At 41.9% G+C, this 27535-nt stretch overlaps 1 protein-coding gene across 7 annotated transcripts in view; it reads left to right on the forward strand.

The window, feature by feature from the left end:
- SREK1 (splicing regulatory glutamic acid and lysine rich protein 1) overlaps positions 1 to 27535 on the forward strand; it is a 61518-nt gene that overhangs the window by 16334 nt on the left and 17649 nt on the right. For 5 of the 7 annotated variants that reach the window (XR_010792804.1, XR_010792805.1, XM_066602810.1 and 2 more), the window contains exons 3-8: positions 4062 to 4189; positions 7201 to 7233; positions 10390 to 10599; positions 13302 to 13480; positions 14787 to 14917; positions 20379 to 20481. Coding sequence is in view for 5 of the 7 variants with exons in the window: in XM_066602810.1 (XP_066458907.1) it covers positions 4062 to 4189; positions 7201 to 7233; positions 10390 to 10599; positions 13302 to 13480; positions 14787 to 14917; positions 20379 to 20481 (784 nt within the window). In the remaining 2 variants the exon portion in view is untranslated. The remainder of the gene's footprint in view (positions 1 to 4061; positions 4190 to 7200; positions 7234 to 10389; positions 10600 to 13301; positions 13481 to 14786; positions 14918 to 20378; positions 20482 to 27535) is intronic. The other 2 variants (XM_066602809.1, XM_066602812.1) reach the window with 1 other exon arrangement.

A 27535-nucleotide genomic window follows, 5' to 3' on the forward strand; every position in this document is an offset into this window, starting at 1 on the left:
AACAAAGACCTTATGATCTGTGGGGGTTAATCACTAGGACCTCACTAATCCTAAGAATAGGGGTCTTGAAGGCCCACACATGAATAGAGTGGAGGTCACGCATGCGTGCCATTGTTCCATTCATTTCAGTGAAGTGTCAGAAATTGACAAGCAGCCATACTTTGCAATCTCCGGTGCTCCCGTTGAAATAAATGGAGTGGCGGTGCAACTGCCACTTCATTCATGCAGGGACCTTTGAGACCACATTCTTAGTCCCAGTGGTTGACCTCTACTGATAATAAAGTTATTCCCTATTTACAGGTTAGAGGATAATTTTATATCTACTCGCAGCTCTTTTAATAGAAGGGGGTCCTTTCATTAAAAGGGGAGAAATAGCATCAATTGACCGGAGAGCAGCTGGGTATAATTAGCTGTGAACGACCTAATGTGTATTGCATAGACATTGATTTCGATGGGATCTGTGTAATACGTCTTCTGTTCTGGCATTGCGGAGAAATTGAATGTTCACTGCTGGATTCTCCTGCCGATTTTATAGCTGATTTTTTTTTTTTTATGGTCCCATAAGCAGGATTCCCCGTCATTATCTTATTTTTGTGACCTTGCTGTAACAAAAAGGGATTGTAACAAGTGGACAACTCCTTTAAGACTTTAGTACATTGTTCATTATTTTAATTCTGTTATTCAATGTATATTTAATCCCATTTATTCTATGTAGGCTTTTATACTTATAAAGTTGTAATCTGAGTATTGTCTCATACGGACAACATGCTGGGGCTTATTTACTATTACAAATTTGAAAGTTTTGTGGTGAAAATTGTGCCAGAAAACTGTTAGACGTGCTTTGCGCCACATTTACTATGTGTTTTAGACTCTTCTGGACACTTGTTTTGCTGCACCCGACAAAAGGGCATTTCTTCGTAGATTTGCTCCAAAATTTTGGCATAGTTTTCTTTGGTAAAGTAAGCTAACTAGTAGGTAATATAAACTTACACTAGGCAGCATTAAAACTTGACAGATTTACCATCCAGCATGAGTTGTTGTGACGCTGTCTTAGTTTGCACTAACTTTATGACAGTGTTAGTAAATAAGCCCCACTTTTTTATGGAAAGATATATAATTTTGAGCAGTTTAGGCTAAATAAAGGCTCCTTTTATGCAATATTTGTTGTGCGTGTTTGGCGTATTGGCCATAAAAGAGAATTTCCCATTAGGATTATGGTAGCAGGGATTCCGGTTCATGCAACTACAAGAGCATTAGTGAAGTTGGGCTCCCCATGCCAAAGGTGCCTGATAGGATTAAAGACCATGAACACCTTTGCTTGGAATTTTTCTTTTAAATGGACGTATTTTTGGATATAAAACATTTCTCTAATTGGTTTTCATTAAAAGCTTTTAACAGTTTCCTTGTTATGCTTCCAATATACTAGAAACTGAAAGAACAAGGCTCTTCTAAAATCCATCAGTCAGGCAGACTGTTCTTCAGCAGTGAATGTAATGACAGAAGCGAGGCTGAATGGAGATATGAAGCTAGCAGTTTATCATTGGGAAAAGGAAGAGAAGATAGCAGTGCATGTTACTGCTGAAGAAGGAGGAGTTGAATGATTACTTTATTGCTGTGGAGAAGTAGTTCAATGCTTGCAGCTACATGGCACTGTCAGCTGTCTATACCTGGGAGGGAAGGTTGACCGTGATTATACAGAGCAGATTTACAGGAGCTCAGCACACTGAATCTGTTCTGCTTTGTTTGCATACTGTATGATCAAGACTTCCTTCCTGGGTACAAACAGCCCACAGTGTGATAGAACTGCAGGTGCTGAACTCCTCCCCGGCAGTATATAAATACATCTCCTCCTTCAGCTGTAACATGAAATGTGATGGTCTCCTCCTTCCCCTGCAATAAACTGCTAGTTTCACATCTCCAGCTCTTCCTTCTGTCATTGCATTCAGTGATGGCGAACAGTCTGTCAGTCTGCCTGTCTGACAGCTTTTAGAGGATGCTTCATGACTGAGCTCCTATTTCCCGTATAGATGTTAACTTCTCAATAAACTTTACTGGGGCAGCTATAGAAGGTTTTAGATTTGACATAGTCACTAGTTAGCTAGCTGACATTCTTTCCCGATATCCCTTAAAAACACTTCACTTGTGACTATTCTGCCAATATCATTCCCTTTTTTAAGTACACCTTTTGTAATAGTTGTGGCTAATTAACATGTCCACATATTTTTGGCTATATGTTTCTCCTACCTATTGTAAAAAGTATGGGCATTAACAGTTTTTCCATCACAAGATGTAATGGCATTTCGCTAAGATATACAATCACTTGCTTTAAGGAATCTGAATGTAGGGGGCATAACGTTAAAGGAGTTATAGCCCATGGATGCCACATCTGATTATACGGACCACCTGTGGGGACTAGGAATATGGAAATGCATACCAGCCATTCAGATTGATGGCCAAAAGTGTAATGCATGGATGGTTGGGTCTACCTCAGCCATTGTTACATGGTGGCCCATCTTCATAGAGAAGGTCTCAGGTGAAGCACCCATCTTTTTTATGATGGCAACAGGAGTTCTGTCCATGAAACACCATACGTGATGTCTGCTCTTTTTCAGTATTTCCCTGCACTGTTGTTCCATAGGAAACAAATAAGGTACCTTTTGTAATTTCGTTCTCACGATTGGCGAATGTCCTCAAAGTCAAATTCCTGCAACCATTCAGTTAAGGCATATCCTATTGTCTAAAACCCCTTTAAGTCTATATATGTATACACTATAGATACAGTCTAAAAATCCTCAACAAAATCCATATTACTTGGGGATCTTGTAAAACCACATTCACTTGCATTGCACCATCTTTTATTGTAAATTTTCAGTATGGGCAAATATGTTACATGTGGGCTCTGCCTAAGGGGGATTATGGAAATTAGCCACTTCGAGGAAGGGAAGGGTACAATTTTGACCCTTTATGTTCTATTTATTTATAATATATGCACCATATTATAGTACATATTGGTATATTGGTTATTTGTGGAATTATTTTTCAGGTTTTTAGTCATCCATTGAACAATTGTTGCCAGTTATGTCTACCTAGTAATGTCTATTTCTCCATATCGTGTTTGTGCCTAATGTTACATATTCCATGTTTTTTTCTGGCTGTAACACTGTGCTATAATTCTATGTCTACAATAATAGACATCGGAAGCAATCTCCGCACCTTGTGGTATAGTGAATACAATGATCACTTGTGATCAATAAGCTAAAATCCAGCCCTGTTGATATTTGGTCTCCATTTGCAGGACATTAATTTGTGGTAGGACTGCGCCCTTGTTTAGTTGGCTTGCATGGTGTTACCTAATCAACCATAATCACACCGATGCACACTAAATTCATCTTTGATTTGTATAGACCTTTAATTACCACATTACCTCGCAGTTCAGTAACCCCAACAATAATCTTACTGAGGAGTGAACATTCTATGAGGACTTGTATTTCACTCTCCCTGTTCTTTTATATTTTTGTTCTATTTACTTTAACATTATTTTTTTTGTTTTGCTTTAAATTTTTTTTTTTTATTTCTATAAATTTGGTAACTTTGCATTTTTTGGGGATTAAACTTTAAAAAATGTTCTTCTTTTCTGTATCTGATGTTCTGTGTGCTATTAGTGATGCAGCCAACACGAACGGTTGTCATGTGTAACACAACTTTCGATCAGCGTGAAAACAGCGCCCTGGAAAATGGCTCCATGCTTGATATCGTTTGGTTCATGAACCTTAAGTTTCCAGTACAGGTGACCCATAGCTCAAAGTGTTAAATACTTGTCTATTCAGTTTTATAAGTAAAATTCCATTTGATGAGATTTAGTGTTTGAAGTTTTCCTCACTTTTATTTTGTTTCCTTGTAGATCAGGGTAATTACAGGAGGGGTGAAAATACCTCGAATTTTTATTCTTTCTTACTGAGGATATACTAGTCCTTTTTTGTTTGGTTTATGTAGTGCTTTATAATCAGAAATATTGAACTGCATACATCCTTATAATAACTTTAAGACTGTTGCCTCTACAGGTAAAATACCTGAAGAAGCCAAGGCCCTTTCTCTCTTGGCGCCAGCTCCAACATTTTCCAGCTTGCTTCCTGGTGCAGGTCTGCTTCCTATACCTACTCCTACACCTACTCCATCTCCACTAGCATCTGTAAGTATCAGAGGACACATGCAGAAGATTTAGCTGGAATTGGTGTCTACAGACTGTGTCTTGTTTTTACACTGTTACTTGTAGACTGACTCTGATTTAGAAACTTTCCATATTTCCGTAATCCGCGCTTAAAGACGCAAAACGTTTTGCATCAAAATCCACGAGTAAATACGTATTGCTTAAGGACCTTTTACATGTGCAGAATATTTCAGCAAAAAATATTTCTGCTGATGCAGATTTCTGCTCCATAACCTGCATATATGCATGCATGCAGATTTTGAAGCTAAATTTAATTTGCCTTTTAGGTGCATCTTGCAGAAATATTCTGGAACTATGAAAGGTCGCTTAGTGGTCTTGCACAAACAGTGTACTTGAAATCTACCCACAAGCAGCTTAAAGGGATTGCTCCACTACTAGCTGTTTTACTGCAGGAAGCAGACAGCTCCATACATTGCGCAGTGGCCCAGGTTGGTACTGCACACTGAGTGCCATTGACTTCAGTAGGTCCCATTGGCTTCAGTACGACTGCATTACCAACCTGGGCGACTCAAGAATGTACAACACTGTCTGCTTCCTGCATCAGAACAGCTAGAAGTGTGATGACCCCTTTATGACGTGGCCCCTTTTTCTTTTTCCATTTTCGTTTTTTCCTCCCCCCTTCAAAAAAAATCGTAACTCCTTTATTTATCCATCGACGTAGCTGTATGAGGTCTTGTTTTTTTGCGGGATGAGTTGTATTTTTTAATGGTGCTATTTAAAGTACCATATAATGTACTGAAAAACTTTAAAAAAAAATTCTAAGTGGAGTAAAATGGAAAAAAAAGACATTTCGCCATCTTTCAGTGTGTCTTGTTTCTACGGCGCACAAACTACAACAAAAGCGACATTATAACTTTACTCTGTAAGTCAGTACGATTACTACGATACCAAACTTGTATAGGTTTTTTCTTACTATACTACTCTTTTTGTTTTTCAGACATTTTATTTTTTTTCAATTATTTTCTGCGGTCATCTTTTTTATTTTTCAGTCGATGTAGCTGAACAAGGGCTCATTTTTTGCGGGATGTCCTGTAGTTTCCAATAGTATCATGGAATACATACGACTTTTTGATCGCTTTTTATTGCATTTTTTCTGGAAGACAGGGTAACTAAAAAAGTGCATTTCTGGAATTCGTTATTTTTTTTTCGGACGACGTTCACCGTGTGGGAAAAATAATGCGCTACTTTGATAGATCAGACTTTTACGGACGCGGCGATACCAAATACATATTTTTATTTTATGATTTAGATTTTTTAATAATAGATATGGCAAAAGGGGAGTGATTTAAACTTTTATAACTTTTTTTTTTTACAATTAAAAAAACTTTATTGCATTTTACTTTACTTTGAAGTCCCCCTGGGGGACTTTAACATGCGGTGCCTTGATCGCTCCTGCAGTATGACGTAATGCTATAGCATTACGTCATACTGCAATTTGACAGGCAGTCTATCAAGCCACCCCACGGGGATGGCTTGATAGGCATTCTGGTAAAGCAGCCCTGGGGCTTTTCATTAGGCCCCCGGCTGCCATGACACCTGCATGGCTCCCCCAATCTCACCGCGGGGGTGCCGTGCGGGACCCCCGAACATCGTCCAGGGGATTTAAATGCCGCTGTCAGAATTGACAGCGGCATTTAAATGGTTAATAGCCGCGACCGGCTGATAGCGGCTATTGCCCGCGGGTGTCAGCTGTTATAAACAGCTGACGCCCGCACTGTATGAACAGAGGTTGCCACGCAACCTCTCTACATACATACCCCGACGCTCCATGACGTACCGGTACGTCATGGAGCGGGAAGGGGTTAAAAATGCACTTTAGCAATTTATTTTTTTTTTGATGTAATGCTAACTCACCAGCAATATTCTGGCAGTGTAATTTCTTTCATTTTGGATTAATTGTATCCTTACATTTTGAACCCTTTCATTATGAACCGCTGTGTCATGTGATCCCAGTCTCACCACCAATCAGTTCAGTCTCCTGTGTGACTAATATCTAGTGAATTACATTTTTACATCATCTATCAAACGACCCCCCCCCCCTTCATCCCGACAACTGTTTGACCCTTCCCTACCAATCTCCAACCTCTTTGTTCCTCTGTATGTACCCCCACCTCCCACATGTTGTGCCCATTTAGACACAACAATTATCGCTCAAAATTCGCTCAAAAGCAGTCTTTTGAGCGATAATGGTTGTGTGTAACTGCACTGACATCGCGCAGTTTTCGTTATGCCATCGCTCATCATTGTCTTTCAGCGTGCTGAAAGACAACGATGAGCCTTATCAGGGATTCACAGCGGATACTATTGTTTTAGCTGTATACCGATCCCTGATGACAGGCTGGGTATGAAAAACAGAGTGGTCCAGCTCTGTTCTCCATACCCGGCACGGAGCGCTCAGCTGTATAACAGCCGGGTGCTCCGGGCAGAAAACATCTGGATGCAGAAGACAAGCGGGGACACCCTGCTTGTCTTCTGAAGCCTCCGCTGGCAGTGCCAGGTGATCGCTCATCTTGCACTGTAAATGACACAACGATTATCGCTCAAAAGTCGCTTGAGCGACATCTTTTGAGTGATAATCGTTGTGTCTAAATGGGCCTTTAAGAGTAGTAATAGGTGAGACCACACAAAGTGTTGCTGAGTTATAAAACTTCCTAACTCAGTCAGCCTGTCAATAACAGGTAGGAAGTAGGGAGAAAAGTGCACTTTCATACTTAAGAAAATTCATCACCTTTTCCGATTTGATCATGGACCAATTGTAATCACATGTGAACAGATGCAATAGGGAACACGACGATCAGATATGTGCGAGCACTGATGAATTTGTACTGGGAAAATCTTCCTATCTTTCCATAACACCTTGCTTTTGTGATCATTCAGATTCATTTTGCAACACGAACCTTTGTTTTTATATGTTATGCACAGCGTACACCGAGCACATAATGAGATGTGTAAATAATGTATCTCCATTTTAGGTTCTGCGAAGAGAGAAAGTGGAGGTACCGCTGGTAAGTAAGCCTGCCAGCTGAACTAACTGTGGTAAAGGGATTGTTCACTCCCCAAAGCAAGCCACACTATTAATGACGGCTCGCTGTGTGTTTGGCTGCGGAAATCCCATTAGCTGTTTTTGATGTGGAAATTCGGTGTTGGCTATAGTTTACCTCTGCATTCACTTTTATGTCTTTCTTAAAAATTAATTTAGATCCAAAAATTAACATCCCATTTCTTAGTAAAACATATATATAACATGAACCTTCAAAATTGTGATGTACGTTTTCTTTGTCATTGACTGCAACTTTGCGAGACTGCAGAACTGTTACCAGGCAAAGATAAAGTATGTCCCTCAGCAGAAGACATTGGGAATTTGCTAGGTTGGCTTAGAGCAACTTGGATATTGGAAGTCTCCTTTTTAAAGGGGTATTCCAACAGTGAAGGTGAAGTTTTAATAGCACATAAATATTGCTGATATATGTAATTGACATCAGTTAGCCAAACAGCATAATTTGTAATAAAACTTTGGCCCAAGTACCTCAGATCTCACCGCTGTTTTTGATAGAGTTGCCACTGGTTATATCCTGCTGTAGTTTTTCATGCAGGACTAGCTTGCACAAATATAATCTAGTCATTCTATGTGGACGTTGGAGGCTTTCAATACTGCACATCCCTGGGCAAGGAGGAGCTCATGAGCAGCTCAGCTTATCACACTCAAATGGGTGTTCCACAACGCGCTCTTCTGGGCCTCCTGGAACATATTGAAGCTGCAGTGTTCAGAAAATAGGCTGGTGGTGGAAACAAGGGACAGCACAGTGAGTATGTTTCCAACACTTTATTAAAGAGAACCTGTCTTTACCTTCGAGGCCCATAAGCTATGTTATGGGGATCAAAGTTGAGGGAATGGAGAGTCCTAGGAGCTGCGCTTCATACTCACAGAGAGCCGCATTCTAAGACTGAGTTTCCATAGCATAGTTTATGGGGCTCAAAGGTCATGACAGGTTCCCTTTAAATATGAGAGTTTGAGGGAAAACAAGGTTTTCAAAGTTGAAATACCCCTTTAAAAATGTTACAATGCGTTATGGTGACTACTTCTTCAAGATAAGTTCACTCCTGATTTTAGTGGGTTGACAGCTTTTTCTGCATTTACCTGTGAAGACATTAAACCTATTGATTGGTGAGCTCAACTTTGGATTCAATGTTCCTACCAATGACATTCCGTATGTCGGGATCAAGATTATAGACACCATATATAAATGGAACTATGGACCTTTCTTCTGCCATCTCAAACAAGTTCTGTTGAAAAGGGACTGCCCTTATCTCTCTTGGATAGGTAGGGTTCATAGTGTCAAAATGGTACTACCTATCCCTATTCCAAACCGGGCCATTTAATCATTATAAAAACAAACTTTCTCTTTTTTATCTGGTCTCACAAGGGCCCATATATTTCCAGAAATATCACGTTCCTACATAAGTGATACGGTGGGCTTATTCTTGCCTAATTTTAAAAAGTATTAAATGGCCACCTGCCTAGCAAAACTCTTCCCTATTCAGGCACGCTCACAGTGCCCTCTATGGGTTTGTATGGAAACCCCTTTAATTCATCCATTTACCTGGCCAGCTCTGGTATGGACCAAAATTTATATCCCTACCAATTTTAAACAAAAGGCCCCATTTACATTCTTTTCAATCCTATTGTGGCATAGGGTTATATTTAAATACAACCTGCAGTCAGATCCTTACCCCATTATTTTTAAACCCTACTTTTCCGCCAGGGTAGAATGTTAGACAATTTCCTCGGTGGCCTGTTAATAATCTTACTACTCTATGTGATTTCTTGCTACTTGGAAGGATGATCTCCCTAAACTCTTTCCACCTGAGGAATGGTGGAGAAAAATGCAGGTTTTTCATTTTCTTTCTTCTCTCACGAACTCCTCAATTAAAATAGAGCTCAGCACCATGAAAGCTGCTTGTAAATTTTCACCTATATCTCCAGGTATCCTTTCCCACTAATATAGTATTTTGAATGGTGCCTTAAGTAAAATCAAACTTTCAATTATGAGCCAATTGGAGGAATATTTGGGTTCCCTGTTGACTCTAGACCGCTGGCACCATTCCTGTGAATTCATAAGTAAGAGGCAAGTTGGCAAGTCTCATCGACTGAAACATCACTAAAATTACTTTAAAGGACTTATATGGTCCCTACCAGAATTCAGGCCATGCACCCTGAAATCCCAGATGTTCCCGGGGTTGTGTCAGTGTAGGCACACATTTCCAAATATGGTGGATGTGCCCCATTGTACAATCTTTCTTGAAAAAGGTGACTCATCTAACTACCTCTGTTATAGGTCAATCCCTTAGACTAGACAACTTTGTTTTCCTTTTGGGGGACAAGCTAACTGGCATCCAAAATTCTTCCTTCAAACTGCTACAATGCATTACAATGGCAGCCCGTATTCACATGGCGAAGCAATGGTGTCAGCCTTATCTACCATTTGACCCATTGATCAATTGCATAATCAAAATAATGCTATATAAGAAACGGCCATTCGATTAGATAAAGTCACTATTTTTTATAAGATTATGGGTATCCTCTATTAATGTCACCAATCTTCAATCTTATATACAACTCGGGATCTTCTGCAAGGATATTTGAGAGACGTCTTTTGATTGTTTCAGTTTCATGCTGCAGTCCCCTTTTATTTACAATATACTAAGCTGTGCTGTATGCTTCTATACGTTCTGTTAGGGACTTTGATTGGGTTACTTGGAATGTTTGTCCCTTTCACTTTTATTACCTACACACTTATATCTGTCCTCTATTATGTCCCCCTGCCATCCTGTCGGGCTACAATTCTTAATAAATACCTTTTAAAACGCAAACCTATTGATTAGACGCCAACATCTAATATTGGCAATTCACACCTGTGGCTTTCCCTCCAAATTTTGGATTTAGAAAACAAATTAGCTAAAATGTGTACATGTAAACAAGACGGCTACAAGTAATCATCTTATACAATTAACGTACTAGAGTTACTACCTTCCTTCCACCTCTGATCCCCTAAGGACGAGATATTATGATCAGCGCTTACTTACGTGAATTGCACATTATGTGTGATTGCAATTAATTCCTTTTCCAATTCTTTAACTTGACTTTTCATTTTTGCTTGTAGCTCAGTGTCCCATTCACCACACTGGCAGCAACATTACCAACACCTCTGGAACCAGTTATTCCGGCTCTTGCACCAGTTCTTCCAGCACTAGCACCTGCCATATCTTCACTTGCCGATCTGCAGCAGCCACCTTTAATTGGAAATGTTGACCCCACAAAGGTTGATGAAATCAGAAGAACGATTTATGTTGGAAACTTAAATTCCCAGGTAGTGAGTTTCTGCATTTGCTTTCCAGTAACAGTACCGACTATTACTGTATTTCTCAGCCAGTAAGTCACCTTTTAAATTTCATATAAGCCGGTAGATACCTTGCATGACAATGTGAAAGGTTGAAAAAATATATAAATAATAAAATATATACACAGTATATATAATACATATATGCACATACTCGCACCCGGTCATCCATGTAATGTAAAAGAAAACAGGATTCATCAGGCCAGGCCACATTCTGCCATTGCTTTGTAGTCCAGGCCTTATGCTCCCTTGCCCATTGTAGACCACTTTTGGTAGGTACTAACCAATGCATAACAGGAACACCCCACACAAACTGACTTTTTGAAGATCCTCTGACCCAGTCATCTAGCCATCACAATTTCACCCTTGTCAGATCCTCCTTCTTTCCCCTGTTTTGCTTCCAACACATCAACTTGCTGCTTAATATATCCCACCCCTTGAGAAGTGCAATTGTCACAAGATAATCAGGTATTCACATGACCGGTCAGTGATTTTAGTGTAATGGCTGATCGGTGTGCGTGTATGTGTATATATAATTTCTCGTCCGAGTCATTGGAGAACACAGCAAGACCTTGGGTATAGCTGCTGCCACTAGGAGGTGGACCCTAAGCTCAAAGAGTTTGTCCCTTCCACCAGGTTTACCCCTCCTGCAACACTGAGCTAAATCTGTTTTATCTTAATGTCCCCTAGGCAGAGCAGTTTTGTCATAGCAGATCGCCCTCCCGTTTGAGGTTGTGTGACTTGCGTTCATGACACTCACCACTAGTGCTAATTACACATTTTTTATTCCCTCCATACCCTGCGTATCACTTTGGGCAACATTCTTAGACACCTTGGTAGCACAGTAGCCGAGGCTGCTCAGCATGATGGGGCGTCCTGATTTCAAGCCCAAGCACTCACAGCTACTGACAATGTTTTTCCCTCAAGAAGGGCATTCTGTGGATGAGACTTGTCTGTGTAACACTGAGGCAGACTATTCAAGCCACTCCAGTTGGTACATCTGCCCGTTGAGGACTGCGCTCTCTTAGTATGCAGTTCAGCAGCCCACGCATCGGTCCACTGCAGCATTAGTCTATCACTGTGAACCCTTCCAGGACAAGTTATTCACCTATTAGTATCATCAGTAATTACAAAGCCCATACATTAAAGGCCTGCATTTGACATCATCATCTCTATTGCATTTTCTACAAGCAATAGGTCACCCATTGCACCCGTTTTTTTGTTTTTTTTTTACCACTGGGGTACCATGTTTGCAGTTGGGCGAGTGGCAGTGTGCTACATCAATTCCTTTCATACGTTAGAAAATAGACTATGCAGTATATCTTGACTATAGTTGAATTCCATTTCATCTAGACCTCAGTATGTAACGTCAAGACATCGGCTGTGCTACCATTGGACCTATCTGTGGTAATTAATCCTTGGTGTACGATAGGCATTCATCACTCCATTTTTTCTTGTAGCACTAGTTTCTTCCAGATAGGGCACGTGCGGTAGCTACTCTCTTCCCTGGAGATCCACCATAAGGAAGAAAAAAATCACCATGACGAAATCCAGTATACTGTGGCGAACAGAGTCCCACAATGAAGCTCTCCTGATCTTCTACTTCTAAGAGTGAACAGTCTGAGGCCAGAATCACTAGTCAAAGGAAGGGCAGTCTGGGCCATGCGTCTTGCTATTCTTTAGAAAGTCCAGGTGGAATCCCATTTTCTACATTGGTTATACCATGGTCTTGGTTGGCCTTTTTGAGCAATGGCAAATCGGAGAGCACATCATATGTTCCATTTTTACTTTTCCTGTTGATTGTTCAACCCCTTTGAGGGTCTAGTTTTGTCTTTCCCTGCTGCTCTTACAGTATTCAGATACCGTTTTATTTTATTTTTTTACTTTTTCCACACTCAGTGTGTCTAATCTTCCCTTATTCTGTCCATATCTGCTTTCTGCAGAGCGTACCTGTTAAAGGACAAGGGCATCACATTTCCTTGCCTATACCATTCAACTAACTTTTATGATAAATCGGCAGCTTCTTCTGCCTTTCTAGTAATAAGGCTGCCTTCTAGTCTTCATTATCTTTAAGTCCTTTGCAGCCGTTGTTGGTGTTGTAAATGTCTTGCACCCATTGGGAACATTCTGACCGCACTATCTTTTCTTTTTCCCACCCCTTTGGGTACTGCTCTAGGACGTCCCAAGGTCTTGCTGTGTTCCCCAATACACGGACAAGGAAATGGGATTTTTGTTACTTACTGTAAAATCCATTTCTTGTCACATTCATTGGGGTACACAGCACCCACCCAATTGTGAGCACCCCCTTTTTGAGAAAACAATCTGGCCTGGTTCTTATCTAGAACTGTTTGTTTTCTTGTTGTAATCCATATTATTACCTTCATGTGTTCATTTGTTCTCTCCTCCTGCTCTTGTACAAACCGGTTTAGCTCAGTGCCTGCAGGAGAGGTATAGCTGGTGGGAGGGATGAATTGTTTTTGTGCTTGGTGTCAGCCTCTTAGTGGCAGTAGCTATACCCAAGATTTTGCTGTGTCCCCCGAAGAATGTGATTAGAAATGGGTAAGTAACAAAAAGCCTGTTTTGTTTTTTTTTTTTCTTTTCTATATGTTCCTTTTTGTTGACTACTAAAAAGTGCTCACAGGCTTTTAACTTTCTTCACTTTACTTGTTTTTCAGTCGACTACAGCCGAGCAGCTTCTTGAGTTTTTTAAACAAGTAGGAGATGTTCGATTCGTCCGTATGGCAGGTGATGAAACCCAGCCAACACGCTTTGCTTTTGTAGAATTCTCTGATCAGAACTCCGTAAACAGGGCCTTGAACTTCAATGGAGTCATGTTCGGTGATAGACCTTTGAAGTAAGTTTGAGCATTGTGAACAGAGTTCTTTCTGTTTTTTTATGCCTGGTTTGATGTTTTAAAATTAAATTTAAGAGACTGTTCGCATTTTCATTTTCTGCTTTCCATGGGAAGGTTCCAGCATTTGTTTTACAGCAAGCATGGTGTAGAGTGCAGTAGTATTTTTGACCTCAAAAAAGGGTATCCTCCATGATTTAAAAATGGATCCTGGTAAAACTGTCAAGACTACGTTGTGAACAAAAGTCATGATGCAAATGTGAACATACAACAAAAAAGAAAGCACTTCCAACAAATTAAATGTGAAGCCACAAGCCATGGCTGCGACAAATACAGTAACGGAAACGCATGCTTCAGTACTCATACACATTTAGTATCTGAATAAAATTGCACAACTGTTGTTTATACTAACCACATAAAAATACAAGGTTCTTAGTGCACATTTTGATCAAAATGAGGGGCACATCCGCCACGTCCAGGAGAACCTTTTTGGATGGCTTCCTAACTTTATAGACACCTCTCTCGCCCTGGTTTATGTGCACATCTCATTTCTTTGTTGGAAGTGCTGACTTTGTTTTTTGTTACACGTGCATTTGTGTGGGACTGGCTGTCTACACTTTTGTCATGCACTCCATTCACCAATCTGTCTCAGCTGCTTTAGTGATAGTATATAGCCAGGCATCCAGCTTTCCCATTCGTTTGGAGGCTTTTTCTCCAAAGAGAGGTAAGTGCCCGACTTAAGTGCCCTGGATGTGGCAGATGGGCACAAATGTTTTGATCAAAATGTGCTTTAAGAGCCTTACACTTTTTCGCGGTTAGTATTAACAAGTGTGCAGTTTTATTCCGATAGTAAATCTGTATGAGTGCTGAAACGTGATTCGATTATTACTAATGTCTAAAGTGCAAATTAAACTGGTATGTAGAGATGTTTTCCACATCATATATTGCTGTTTTCAGGTTTTAAAAGGGTTAACCCACTTTATACATCGATCATCTATGCAGGGTCGATTTAAATAGACATGCTTCTTCTAGTTATAGCAAATCAGGCCAAAAAAATGTTAAAATCCTAATGCCTTGACATAACTTTTAATAGAGACAATGGATATATCTCCATTTTTCTTATGCTCTATTGAGCACAAAGAGCTAGGACAAAAATGGAAAAGTTACCACAATGGTTTTTTTGTATACTGTATATATGACTGTAGCAGAATTTCTTTTCGGTTTTGTGTATTACTTTGTCCTTACCATGCTTAGTTACAATATAGACATTTCATTATATAGCTAAAATTTGTCTTTGCCGCCCATACAGAATAAATCACTCCAATAATGCAATTGTTAAGCCTCCTGAGCTGACGCCACAAGCTGCTGCAAAAGAACTAGAAGAAGTGATGAAGCGTGTTCGAGAAGCCCAGTCATTGATCTCCGAGGCCATAGAACCAGGTACATCACCAGGCGCCGACTCCTATCGCTAATATATCTTAGTAGACGTCAGCTATTTTCTGTTTGTGGTCTGGTTTAGAAAACACATTTTCAAGTACTGTATGGGAATTTTGAGTTAATGGAGGAGTTTCCCTCCATTGTATATGCCAGAGTAAAGGGCTGCTTTCATGCTGGAGGACCCAACACTTCTATGCAGTACACACCTAGACCATTTATTTCAACTGCAGAAAAGTAACGCTTCAATTTCTCCTGTGGTGGTGCTGTACGGGAGTTTTAAGCTTTTTCTGCCAAGTTCTTTATAGCTAATCCCTGAGAAGAGACTCTGATCTACTTTTGGTTGTGGAACTCTTACAACAAAAGAATGGTCCAAAGTGGTCTACGCCTTTTAAGCACAACCTTCATTTACTTTTCAAGTGATGCTTACATTGACTCCTGGTGTGGTGTCTGGCTGCTGAATTCAGAATGCTAACAGTGCATAACTGCTTTATGCCCTCTTCACTTTGTATTTTTGCATCCAATTAAGAAGTAGAGTTTTTTTTATTTCCAAGAATAGAAAGTAGAGGTACCCTTTTAACACTTTCCAGTGTCGGACCTCCTCTGACATTCAGATTTCCCTGCATAGCTCCTATGTTGAGTGAGGTCTGACACGTTTCTAACACTATGCAGAAGATAGGTCCATCATCAGAGTTTACTTCTGCATATGTATGTAGGAGGGGTCCGATGTGGGATTTAAATTTAATAATAAAAAAAAACAAAACACCTAGGGTCTTGTTCTTAAACAGGATAGAATAATCTCCATCATTTTGTGTGCTGTTGCAGTCTGTTTTAACTATACTTACTCCCCTGTGGCCACCGGGATCATGCGGTGCAGTCCATGAGAGACTGCAGCATCATGGTGCTCAGGATGGGAGCACCAGTGCCATGAGAACAAACGGTGATGCTGCAGTCTCTCATGGGCTGCATTGCATGATCACGGTGGCCACAGAGGAGTAAGTATAGTTTCAGTTTGTTTTAATGCAGACAACGCAAATAAAGCAGGATTGCCCAATAACCGGACAACCTCTATAATGGTAAATTTGCCCAACCGGAAAGATAAAATGGGACCTTTTAAAGGCTGTAAAAACATTGTTTTATCCACATGTCAACTTAACATTTAAGTCATTTCATAAATCTTTTGACATTTTAGTAATTTTGATTAGTGGAGATTTGAGTGCTGAGACCCTGTCCAATCCCAGAATTAAAGGGGCAGAAGTTCTCAATTTAGCACTTCTCTCCTTCAGCTATGACCGTTCTCAGAGGAGAGCCGTACGAAGACCCGAGTGTGTGATGTACGGATCCTTAGAAAACATATGAACCTGTGCATTTCAGTGTATGGCTCTCCAAATGGAGCACAGAACTCACCTGTAAGAAAAGAAATAAAGCCGCCACCACTCAGTATGCCACCTGTGTTAAACCAACAATGAAAATTGTAAGAAAGCGCAACACAGAATGGAAAGTACAGACTCCAAAATAATGTATAAACAAAACTTTAGGGCAAGATCCAAAGAAGGGGGGGGAGATCACCACTAAGATTAATTAATCCGAATACATAGCAGCCATTACAAACGTGATGCGGGAGGAATGGCAAGAGGTGATTAAATTTAAGGCACCAATTTCATGTTCCCTACATAAGGTATAGGCCCATTAGGAGTCATAGATTCATATTGCACAATGCTTCCGGTAAATAAAAGTACAATTGGTCACAATGTACATACAAGTAAGAGACATGCACTGAAAACAATCCAAGAAACAGAAGGTGCCTAGTGAGATGGCTGTGACATCCATGTGTTCCAATTAATAATAGCACCAGACATAGGCGCAAAGGTGCACACACCGAAGTGAAGCCATTGCCTACAACTGATATGTATGGAAGTTCACGTGTATCGCTGCGTAGAGCATGTCTCTTACAGTTATGTACTTTGTGACCAATTGTGCTTTATTCATTGTAGGCATTGTGCAGTAGAAATGCATCACTCTTATGCTCTATTTATCGAAGATGAAATTGGTGCCTTGTGTATAACCATCTTTTGTCACTGCTTACACCTCATTTTGGTATTGTCTGATTGATGATCTTGGTAATGTCTCCCTTTCTTTGGATTTTAGTGTTTTTAATAGTGTGGTCCTAACTAAAGTTTTGTTTATACATTATTTTGGCATGCACATGTTTCATGCTGCATCACTCATTTGCAATTTTCACAGCGCTCAGCTGAGTGATTCTGATCCTCTGATTGAGGTATTGATGGGGGTCCCAAGTACCCAAACGCCACTACTTAAATCTTTAGTTTTCTTAAAGGATTATTTGATTGATTTTACGTTTCTTAGCTCCCTGTGAAGTAAAGATTATTTGAATATTCACAATTTGGGTGATGTGCTTTAAAATTGATAGGGAGAATGCTTCTTGTTCTAGACTGAGGTAGAGCTGAAAAAGAAACCCATTCATCAAGGAAGAATGAGAGATACTGCTACTCTGCTTACGTTCCCTGCCTTACTAGTGTCTTACTCTACCCCTGAGTTAGTCACCCCCTTCCTCTCGTTTTGTTCATGCATACTGCTGCACTAAGGGTCCTTTTACACGGGACGATTGTCGGGGGGCCTGACAGTCGTCCCAAAGATGATCACTCCTATGCTTTCACACAGGAACGATAAACACTTAAGTGAATAGAAGCGAAGCGGAACGGGCTGGAGTTCTCTGCCGCCTGCCTCCATTCACAGTTAACAGGCAGTCGTTCATAGGTGATCAACTGGCTGTTTACACAGGCCGACTGTCATTTCAGTTTTTTGCCTCTCTATACTGAACGACGAAGACAAGTGAAGGAATTATTGTTCTTCGTCTATTCCTAGTCGTGTTTATTTGGCTTTACACAATCCAGCGAGCAACTGAATGATAATTGTTCCATGTAAAAGGACCTTAACTCCGAATATGGTGCATAAAAAGGTTGTCCAACAAATAACACCCGTATAGAAAGAATAAGGGATAAATATCCTATCAGGGGGATCTGACTGATCACGAGAAGGGAGTCCTGAATGGATGAAGTGATGGTCACACATGTGCAACACCACCCCATTCACTTCAGCATAACGGTCGAAGATAGCCGAGAGCTTGTTCACGGCTATCTCTGGCAGTCTCAGTGGAGCTGTAGTGTGTATACGTAACTACTGCCCCATTAATGCGAGGACACTCGGGACCCTCTTTCTCATGATCATGGGATTCCAGTGCTTGGATAGGGGAATAAGTACTTTTTCATGGGACAGTATATTGGATATGCTTTGTTTTTGTTGCAAACGCACCCGTAATTTTCATGCCTTCTGGAACGATCTACTGCAGCAATGTCACATATAAACATTACCACTTTCTTTCTTGCTTTTTTTTTTTCTCCTTGTTTCCTCTGCAGAAACTTGATTGGCTTTAGTCACTGTCAATCAACCAGACATTACACTTTACTGATGACAAGGACTTGTTCCTATTGGCACTGGTACTTGCAGGGGTGGATGGGCTACTGTGGACCTACTAGGGCTGGTATTTGTAGCTTACTGTTCATTGCATTATAAGTACGGTATACAGGACTGGGAACAGACTACAATTCTCAGCACTTCTAGCATGATTGCAATGTGAGTTGTGTTTTTTTTTTTTTTTAACTCTTAATCCAGATATTCAGTTGTGTAATCCTAATGGATGCCCCAGGAAAGGTACACACTATATGTCTCGTGATAGTGGACAGTATAATAGCATGATGATACAGCTGCATGTGAATGCTATGAATAAGCTTGTTAGTTGCAGATGTACATGGCAACAGTCACTTGTGCCACTGAAATGCCCCCGGTATCCTGTATTATGAAGGTGAGTCCCTAAGGAAAATGGTTTTGAGACTGCCACATTTTAGTATGTCTCTTTTTTTGACAAGTCTACATGTTTCTGTGGTTATGTAAGCGGTTTATGCCTGTTTTATCTGAAGCGGTTGTCTTCATGCTTCGAGAGACTCTGTATTGATGGTGATGTACTGCATCCACTGTGCAGAAATGACAGAAATGATAGTTGTTTGTGACGGCACCTAGCTTTCCCTTGGCAATTTTCCTTGACATTTCTGGCTGTCACTTACAGAGCAGCTTATAATGTAAGGCCACACTGACCTGCACTTTTAGGTCAACTCCTAAAAGAGTTGCCGGGCCATAATACAATCCCATTTAATTAGCAGTTGAGAGACGCCACTACACGATGGGCTGGACTGTTGCCAAGGCAAATGTCCAATGCCCAGCAAGTAACGTACATTGGTTTCTTTAATTAGAATACAACCCGTGGGCGTTACCAGCCACCCGAAAAAGTGGAGTGCCTAGCCCAGCGCTGTTTGCGTAGCTCTCATTCAAGTGAATGAGGGCTATGGAAACATGTTGATTTAAATGGCCACTGTGCGGTATTACTACGAAGAAATTGCTAGCTGCAAATGTTAAGTTATCGTAACGCATTAAATGTCAAGTTAACCATATACTACAATAGTGTAAAATCAAGTAATCATGACGCGCCAGACCTATTAACAATTGCTACATCTGTATTAGGCTCCCTCCCAGATTGCAGTTCACTGCTGAGACAACCTCTGATTAGCTTATCGTCCAGGACCCATCTAATGTCCAAAGCAGAGAGCCTTAAAGGCCCATTTAGACGGGACCAAAGTTAGGCAAATGATGCCCGACACTTGTCCCTGCATACACTCACTCCCGTGCTGCTGCACAGGAGCTAGTATCGCTGGCTCGCTTACAGAGCGGCCAGCAGGGGAGCGGGGAGGATTCAGGAGATTTCACTCCCCGCTCTCCCCCGCCCCTCTCCATTGACTTAACATAGTGGCCATTCAATACTGAACGGCTGCAATTTACACTGAACAATCAGCGTTCAGCTTATCATCCATCGTTTATGCTGCATAAACGATCATCGCTCAGTGTAAGTAGCAGCCATTCAGTACTGGACGGCCACTATGTTAAGTCATTCGAGAGGGGCGGGGAAAAGCGAAATCTCCAGCCGCCCTGCTGTGAGCCAGCGATACTAGCTCCCGGGCAGCAGCACGAGAGCGAGTATGTGCGGGGACGAGAGTCAAGCATCGTTTACCCAACAATTGTCCTGTCTTATTGGGCCTTTATTTATTGTCCCCTTAGGCTGCAGATTAGAGGGATTGAAGTTGCACTTTCTCCAAAAAGTCTGCTTTAGCTTGAGTAGAAGTGAAGAAGTACTGTTATGTTTTTCAGAGACTTTGCACATTTTCACATCTGTCTATGCTCATGACTAGGAAGTGCATTCTAGCCAGTAGTTTCTTTTGTATGTTGCATGCTAATGGGGAGTTCCACATTTCCCGATTATCTTGAAGACGGTCTTTACTATGTTTTCTATGTCAAGGTTTTTTTTATAAATTCAAGTTCTTTGTTTTATTTTCAACAGAAACAGGCAAACCTATCGAAAAGCTTCAGAAACTCTCTGGAACTCAATCCCGTTCTCGTTCCAAGTCGAGATCCAGATGGAAAAGGTCGCGCTCGAAGCACAGGTAAAAAGTTGTCTTGCTTTGCTACCTTTAGGGAAGCTTGCGCCACTTCCTAAAAGTAATGGTCACTGCCCATTAGAGTGCTGTGAGATAAAGGATCTCTAGAAATTCTATTCCTACCTTTGCCTATCCTAACCCCTTAAAGAGACACTATCACCATGACTTTGCAGCCCTCACGGAGAACACAATAATGTAGTGTCAGTCACACTGATTACAGTGATATGTCTGCTGTGTGGATCTGTGCAGTAGTTTTGAAGAAAATTGCATTTTATTAGTAGCAAACAGACACAGAACTAGTCCTGCATATTCATGAGCTGCAGCCTAGCCACGCCCACCCCGCCCTCCAGCCAATGATTGGCAGCTCTCTGTCTATGCACAATAATAAGTGTTAACCTGTCCATCATTGGCTGGAGGGCAGGGTGGATGTAGCTAGCCTGCAACTCACGAATATCCAGGGCTGCTTTTAAGTAGTCCTCTATGCATGTGCTGCTAGTTATAAAAGGCAAGTTTCTCCCAAACTACTGCACAGATCAACACAGCAGACATATCAATGTAATTAGTGCGACTGACACTACATTATACTGCCCTCAGAGAGGGGTGAAAAAGATGGTGACAGAGTCTATTTAATGACCAGCCCATTTTAGGCCTTAAAGGGGTTGTCACGCGCCGAAACGTTTTGTTTTTTTTCAATAGCCCCCCCGTTCGGCGCGAGACAAACCCGATGCAGGGGTTAACAAAGAAAACGGGATAGTGCTTACCTGAATCCCCGCGCTCCGGTGACTTCTTACTTACCTGGTGAAGATGGCCGCCGGGATCTTCTCCCTCGGTGGACCGCAGGTCTTCTGTGCGGTCCATTGCCGATTCCAGCCTCCTGATTGGCTGGAATTGGCACGTGATGGGGCGGAGCTACAAGGAGCCGCTCTCCGGCATGAGCGGCCCCATTCAGCAAAGAAGAAGACCGGACTGCGCAAGCGCGTCTAATCCGGCGATTAGACGCTGAAAATTAGACGGCACCATGGAGACGAGGACGCTAGCAACGGAACAGGTAAGTGAATAACTTCTGATAACTTCTGTATGGCTCATAATTAATGCACAATGTACATTACAAAGTGCATTAATATGGCCATACAGAAGTGTATAACCCCACTTGCTTTCGCGGGACAACCCCTTTAATGACCAACAAATTTTCATTTTTATCATTGTATTCTTTTAGCCTCAACTTTTTTGATTTTTCTGTCTAATAGCTGTATGAGTGCTTGCTTTTTGCAGAAGTAATATTTTTTTTTAGATTGGTGAACGTCTGACCATCTTTGCTTCTAAGAGACTCTGCCTCTCTTTATATGCAGTCATGTAACTTATTAAAAATGCTAGAGGGTCAGTTTTCTACTTTTCTACTGGTTATATGAGATTTCCAACATTTATTTACATTTTACACGGTGTCCCAACTTTTTTGGAATGACACAGCTGAGCCCCTGCTCCCTGTGGCATGGAAAACCAGTATTGGGCTTCCAATGCTGTTCCATAAAAAGGTGCATGCATCGGAATAGAGCTTCTTAATGACCATTGTAAAAAGGCATATGGGTGGTCTTTAAGGTGTTAATGCTGGGTTCAACCAAAGTTACCCAATCCTTTATGTTCAGCGGCTAATGACATGATATATGCTTAAAACTGTTATATAATATCATATTTTATCTTTTTTTTTTTTTTTTTTAAACGGGTCCCCCAGGGCAGAAAATAATAGAGCGAATACTCACCTCTCCGGGGTTCCTGCACATCCCTCACTGACAGCTTTGGGTCTCCACTGTGAAATATTGTTTACAGGCGCTAAGTTCTGTCATTGGCTGCAGCAGGCTGTGACGTCCCATACACAGGCTGCTGCAGCCTGTTCATCACAGACAATACTCCAAGCTGTCAGCGAGGGCTATGCCTGGACCTGGTAGAGGTGAGTATTAGCTCTTTTCTTATTTTCTGTTGATAAAGCAGTGATAAAGAAGTACGCCTAGATCAGGTAAAATAAGTATAAGAGTCACTAGTGACAGCGACCTTAACCAGAACTCAGACACGACATCCGAATGTAGTCAAAGTCAGTAAGAATGCCTGGTGAGCCAGGCACCCAACTTTTATTGAGTATTAAAAGAAGGTGTGGTTAACATATAGAGAGGGGAGGCATATTCAAATGAGATATAGGTAAAACATATGGGAGTATACATTATTGGCAGGTAAATGACTTTCTCAGGCTCTAAATATCACATTTGACATAGAGACATTGGAATTCACAGATGTTGCAAAGTTACACAATAATAGGATAACCCCTCCGCACCCACAAACTCAACGCATCCTGGTTTCCACGAAAAAGATACTTTCATAATGCAAAAACATCCTTGTACTAATCACCATGTGTACGTGACATGCTAAATCAGCACACAGTTCATGACCAGGCCAGTGTGTTCTCATCTGAAGGCCTTAAAGGGATTTTCAGAGTGAACCAATGTCATGAACCAAACTATATCTTTTACAATTTCCCTCCTAAAATATCTTTGTAGTGGAATGGTAGGATGCACCCTAGGCTAGAAGATGTAAAACAAAGCAGACCTGCTATCTTTGCTACACTCACTAGCCCTTCCTAGAGAGACCCGCCCCGAGGATGTGTGGAGATCTTCCTCCCACTCCTCTACCCCACCCCCACTGGGTCAGGCCTCTTCTTTCCCTGCTAGTCTCCTCAAGGCACACAGTAGAAGGGGTTATCACATCCCATTGCACAACATCCAAAAGCGTTGATTAGGTAAGAGTAAATGAGAATAAATGAGTCCAATGGAAGTCCATATAAGGAAATGTTCATGGTATGATTAAAAGTCCATATAATGCATGAGTCCTTTGAAAGGTCATTGTTCTTTGAAGGTTAGGATCCTTTAGATCACGCTGTCATATCCGCAGTACATGCAATTATCAAATTTTTGCAGAGTAGGTTTTCCACACAAGGTACAAGGTGTCTTATCAGTTGTCAACACTGTCATGAGATGAGTTTCAGTTTTTAGCACACCGGGGGATTTCTTAGCGGATTTTCCTGAAAAACATTTACAATTAGTTCCCAGAATTTTCTTGATGATTACCATTACAAGCTTAATGACAATCACGAGTACTATGACACACAACACTCCTTGTAAGAATAGGCCCACTACTCCAGAGATCATGCCACCCAACCCCTTAAACCAGTTCACAGGGTTCAAGTAAGATAACCATTCGGGCCATTTGGTCTCATCGTCAGAGATAGCCTTACGGTACGACTCTTTTATCCTTCTCGCTTGTTCCAAATCATGAGTGATCCGTAATGTTCCTGCTGGATCTATGTAGTGACAACAAGATGGACCCACCACCTGGCATAACCCTCCTTGTGAGGCGGTGAGATAGTCTAGGACCACTGTGTGTTGGTTAGTGACCAGAATCAGTTGTTTAGTGTATTCATTTTGAACACCAAGTATGTCAAATAGTGTATCAGTGATGTTATCAAAAGCATCTCCCAAAGCCTCTATCATGTGAGTATTTCTTAATGAGTTAAACATCATACCTATTGGTCCTCCCAGAGCTGCTCCAGCTTTCCAGGCCCAGTGTGTATGTGCAAAATGTACTTTATGCTCTGGGACATCACGCCTGTATAACATGTGTGAAGGAATGTGCTGATAGGGAAATTCATCACTAGTCCAAACCCAGGTGGCTGGCTCTAACTTTGCAAGGGTACATGTGCCTCCGGCTCCAAGAGGAATCCATCTGTATGCCTTACTTCCACATACTACGTATATGCCTTCTGGCAGTTTAAGCTGTGCGCCATGTATGAGAGCACTTGCAATATAAGCTACCAGAACTGTGTCAGGGAATAGGCACCATGATGTAGCCTTATCTCCGGTCAAGACTGCATAATAGGCCTTAAGATCACATTTTGGCTGTTCATCGCTTGAATGTTCATGAATCTGTGGCTGCTCGCTATCCGTAGTCTGTCTAGGCCCTCGCACTTCTCCCCCCTCCTTGTAATATCCGTGTAGGTCTTTACACTGTGTAGGGTCACTGTCTGGAAACCTTTCAGAAAATTGCCATGTGGTATTATGCAGTTCCCGCAGGAGGACAGAGGGTTTCCTCTGCACCACATTAACACCTGAGATTACTCTGGATTGGACAACTGCTACCTTATCTTGAATAGAAAAACTGATCTGCAGCTTATCTGTAGGTATGTTTCCCATTTCTAACAGTTGAAGTGGTTTATTATGCCACCCTGCACCTTCATCCCTTAATTCAAAGAATTTATTAATTCTAGAGGTTAAATTCACCTGCCACCAGGGGTGTCTAGTCCATCCTGTGACAGGTAATGCTATCACTGTTCTCTTTTGATCCTCAGGGAGAGAGATAAGAGGAAGATCCCAACAGATAGAAGTCAACAACTCCTGCTCAGTCAAAGGAGATGCAAAATAGGGCATTGCCTTAGCTGAGACAGGAGAATGTGTACACACCCAACAATCTGAAAGATTTTTCACTCTAGACACAATTCCATGATATTTGATAAACTTATTGTTACAACTGGTGTCCAGACCATCCTGATTAGTAACAACAGTAATCAATGTACATAAGAGACAAAGTATGACTGAATACTTCCTTTGATTTATTCCTGGCAGCCTGCGAACAGCTTGCAGTGGGAAGCATGTATCCATGTCTCTTTCCCTTGGACCTTCACAGAGGTGGGAGTAGTTAATTGGACCTGGTAAGGACCTTCAAAGCGAGGCTCCAATGCCCTCCTGACGTGCTTACGTACTGTTACCCAATCTCCTGGTTGCAATTGATGAGTTCCTGAGAGTGAGGATGGATCTGGAATGGAACTAAAAACACGTTTATGAATCTGCTGCAATGTCTTTTGCAAGGATGCCACATAAGAGGTCAAATCTGAATGTAGCATTTGCAATTGCTGTGGAAAGTACAGACCAGTTTTAGGTGGTGCCCCAAAGAGTATCTCATAGGGACTAAGTCCAGTGCGCTTATTAGGTGTAGTACGGATGGAGTATAAGGCTATAGGCAGACACTCTGTCCAAGGTCGCCCAGTTTCTGCTGCAGCCTTAGCAATTTTTGTCTTGAGGGTACCATTCATGCGTTCCACCTTACCACTGCTTTGTGGGTGGTATGGAGTGTGGAACGCCTGCTCAATCCCCAATGCTTGAGTCACTTCTTGGCACACCTGTGATGTGAAATGTGTACCTCTGTCACTTTCTATCACTTCTGGGACACCATACCTGCATACTACTTCGGAAAGCAGTTTTTTTGCAACAGTTTTTGCATTGGCCCTGCTACAGGGCCACGCTTCTGGCCAGTTTGAGAAGAGGCAGACACACACCAGGACATATTCATAGATCCCAACCTTGGGGAGCTGAATGAAATCAATCTGCAATCTCTGGAAAGGATACAATGGCTTTGGAGTGCATTTACGAGGGACTTTAACAGTTTTCCCGGCATTATGGCAGGCACAGATAACACAACCTTGTGTGAACCTGGTGGCAGACTGACGGAACCCTGGCGCCACCCAATGCTGACTAACCAAACTTACCATTGCGTCCTTGGATTGATGGGTGGGGCCATGAGATAGAGAACACATCATGGGGTGCAAGACCCTAGGCAAGCAGGTACGGGCTCCCACCCTCCACAGTCCATCTTCTCCTGGAGATCCGGAGTGTCTAGCCCACTCCTCTTTTTCACGGTCTGAGGCTTGATTCTGGAGCTTTGACAGCAGGGCGATATCCACCTTTTCCAAAACAACATCCGCTGCCAAGCAGTATGATTGATTGGGCAAAGGCAGAAGAGCGGCAGCCTTGGCTGCCAAGTCAGCTCGCTGATTTCCTAGGGCTTCTGGCGATCTTTCCTTAGTATGTGCCCTAACCTTAATGATACCTACCTTCTTGGGCAGCTCCAGAGCCCTCAACAGCTGTGCCACCAGTGGGGCGTTCTTAACAGGTTTCCCGGAGGAGGAGGTAAAGTTTCTGGCCCGCCATAAGGGTAAGTAGTCATGACATATACCAAAACAGTATTGACTGTCCGTGTATATGTTGGCTACAAGATGCTCTGCCATTGAACACGCCTCAGCGAGTGCAGTCAGCTCCGCCTCCTGTGCCGACATGGAGGATGGCAAGGATTCTCCCTTCAGCACTTCATGTTGGGACACTATGGCATACCCTGTGTGTGGCCTACCATCTTGGTAGAACCGGGATCCGTCTACAAACAACTCTAGGTCAGCGTTTGGAATGGGAGTCTCACTGACATTGTCAAGTGGTTTAGTCTCGGTATGCATTAGTTCAATACAGTCATGTGCAGGGATGTCATTATCCTCATCAGTCTCTTCCCCTACATCTGGCAAGAGTGTAGCAGGATTCAAAGCAGTGCACCGTTTAATTGTGAGATTGGGAGGAGTGAGGAGAGCTACCTCATACTTGGTGAGCCTTGCCATTGACAAATGCTTGGTTGTCACTTGTGACAACACCTCCTGCACTGCATGTGGTACTTGTACCACCAGAGGGTGCTCCAGCACCATGTCAGCGACTTTTTCCTTGAGAACAGCGCAGGCGGCAATGGCTCTAATGCATGAAGGTGCTCCTCTCACAACTGTATCCAGTCTCACTGAGTAATATCCTATGGGTCTTTGTTTAGATCCATGTTGCTGGGTGAGGACACCTTTTGCGTGTCCTTCGATTTCATGACAGAACAGATTGAATGGTAAATCATAATTAGGTAACCCCAATGCTGGAGCTGAAACAATGGCAGTCTTGAGTTTCTGAAACCCTTCTTGTGCTTCAACTGTCAATTGGAAAGGTTGTCCTTTGTTGCAAGCAATCAGCACATCAAACAGTGGCTGCATCAAGCTTGATGCACTGGGGACCCATTCTCGGCAGTAACTCACCAACCCCAGAAAGGCTCGTAGTGCCCGCGCACCTGAAGGCTCAGGTGCCTGCTCTATGGCAGTCTTTCTTCCGTCAGTGATATGTTTCTTTTGTGCCGAGATACAGTGTCCTAAGAACACCACCTTTGTTTG

Source organism: Eleutherodactylus coqui, chromosome 5 (genome assembly GCF_035609145.1).
Source record: "Eleutherodactylus coqui strain aEleCoq1 chromosome 5, aEleCoq1.hap1, whole genome shotgun sequence".
In the NCBI taxonomy this organism is placed as follows: Eukaryota; Metazoa; Chordata; class Amphibia; order Anura; family Eleutherodactylidae; genus Eleutherodactylus; species Eleutherodactylus coqui.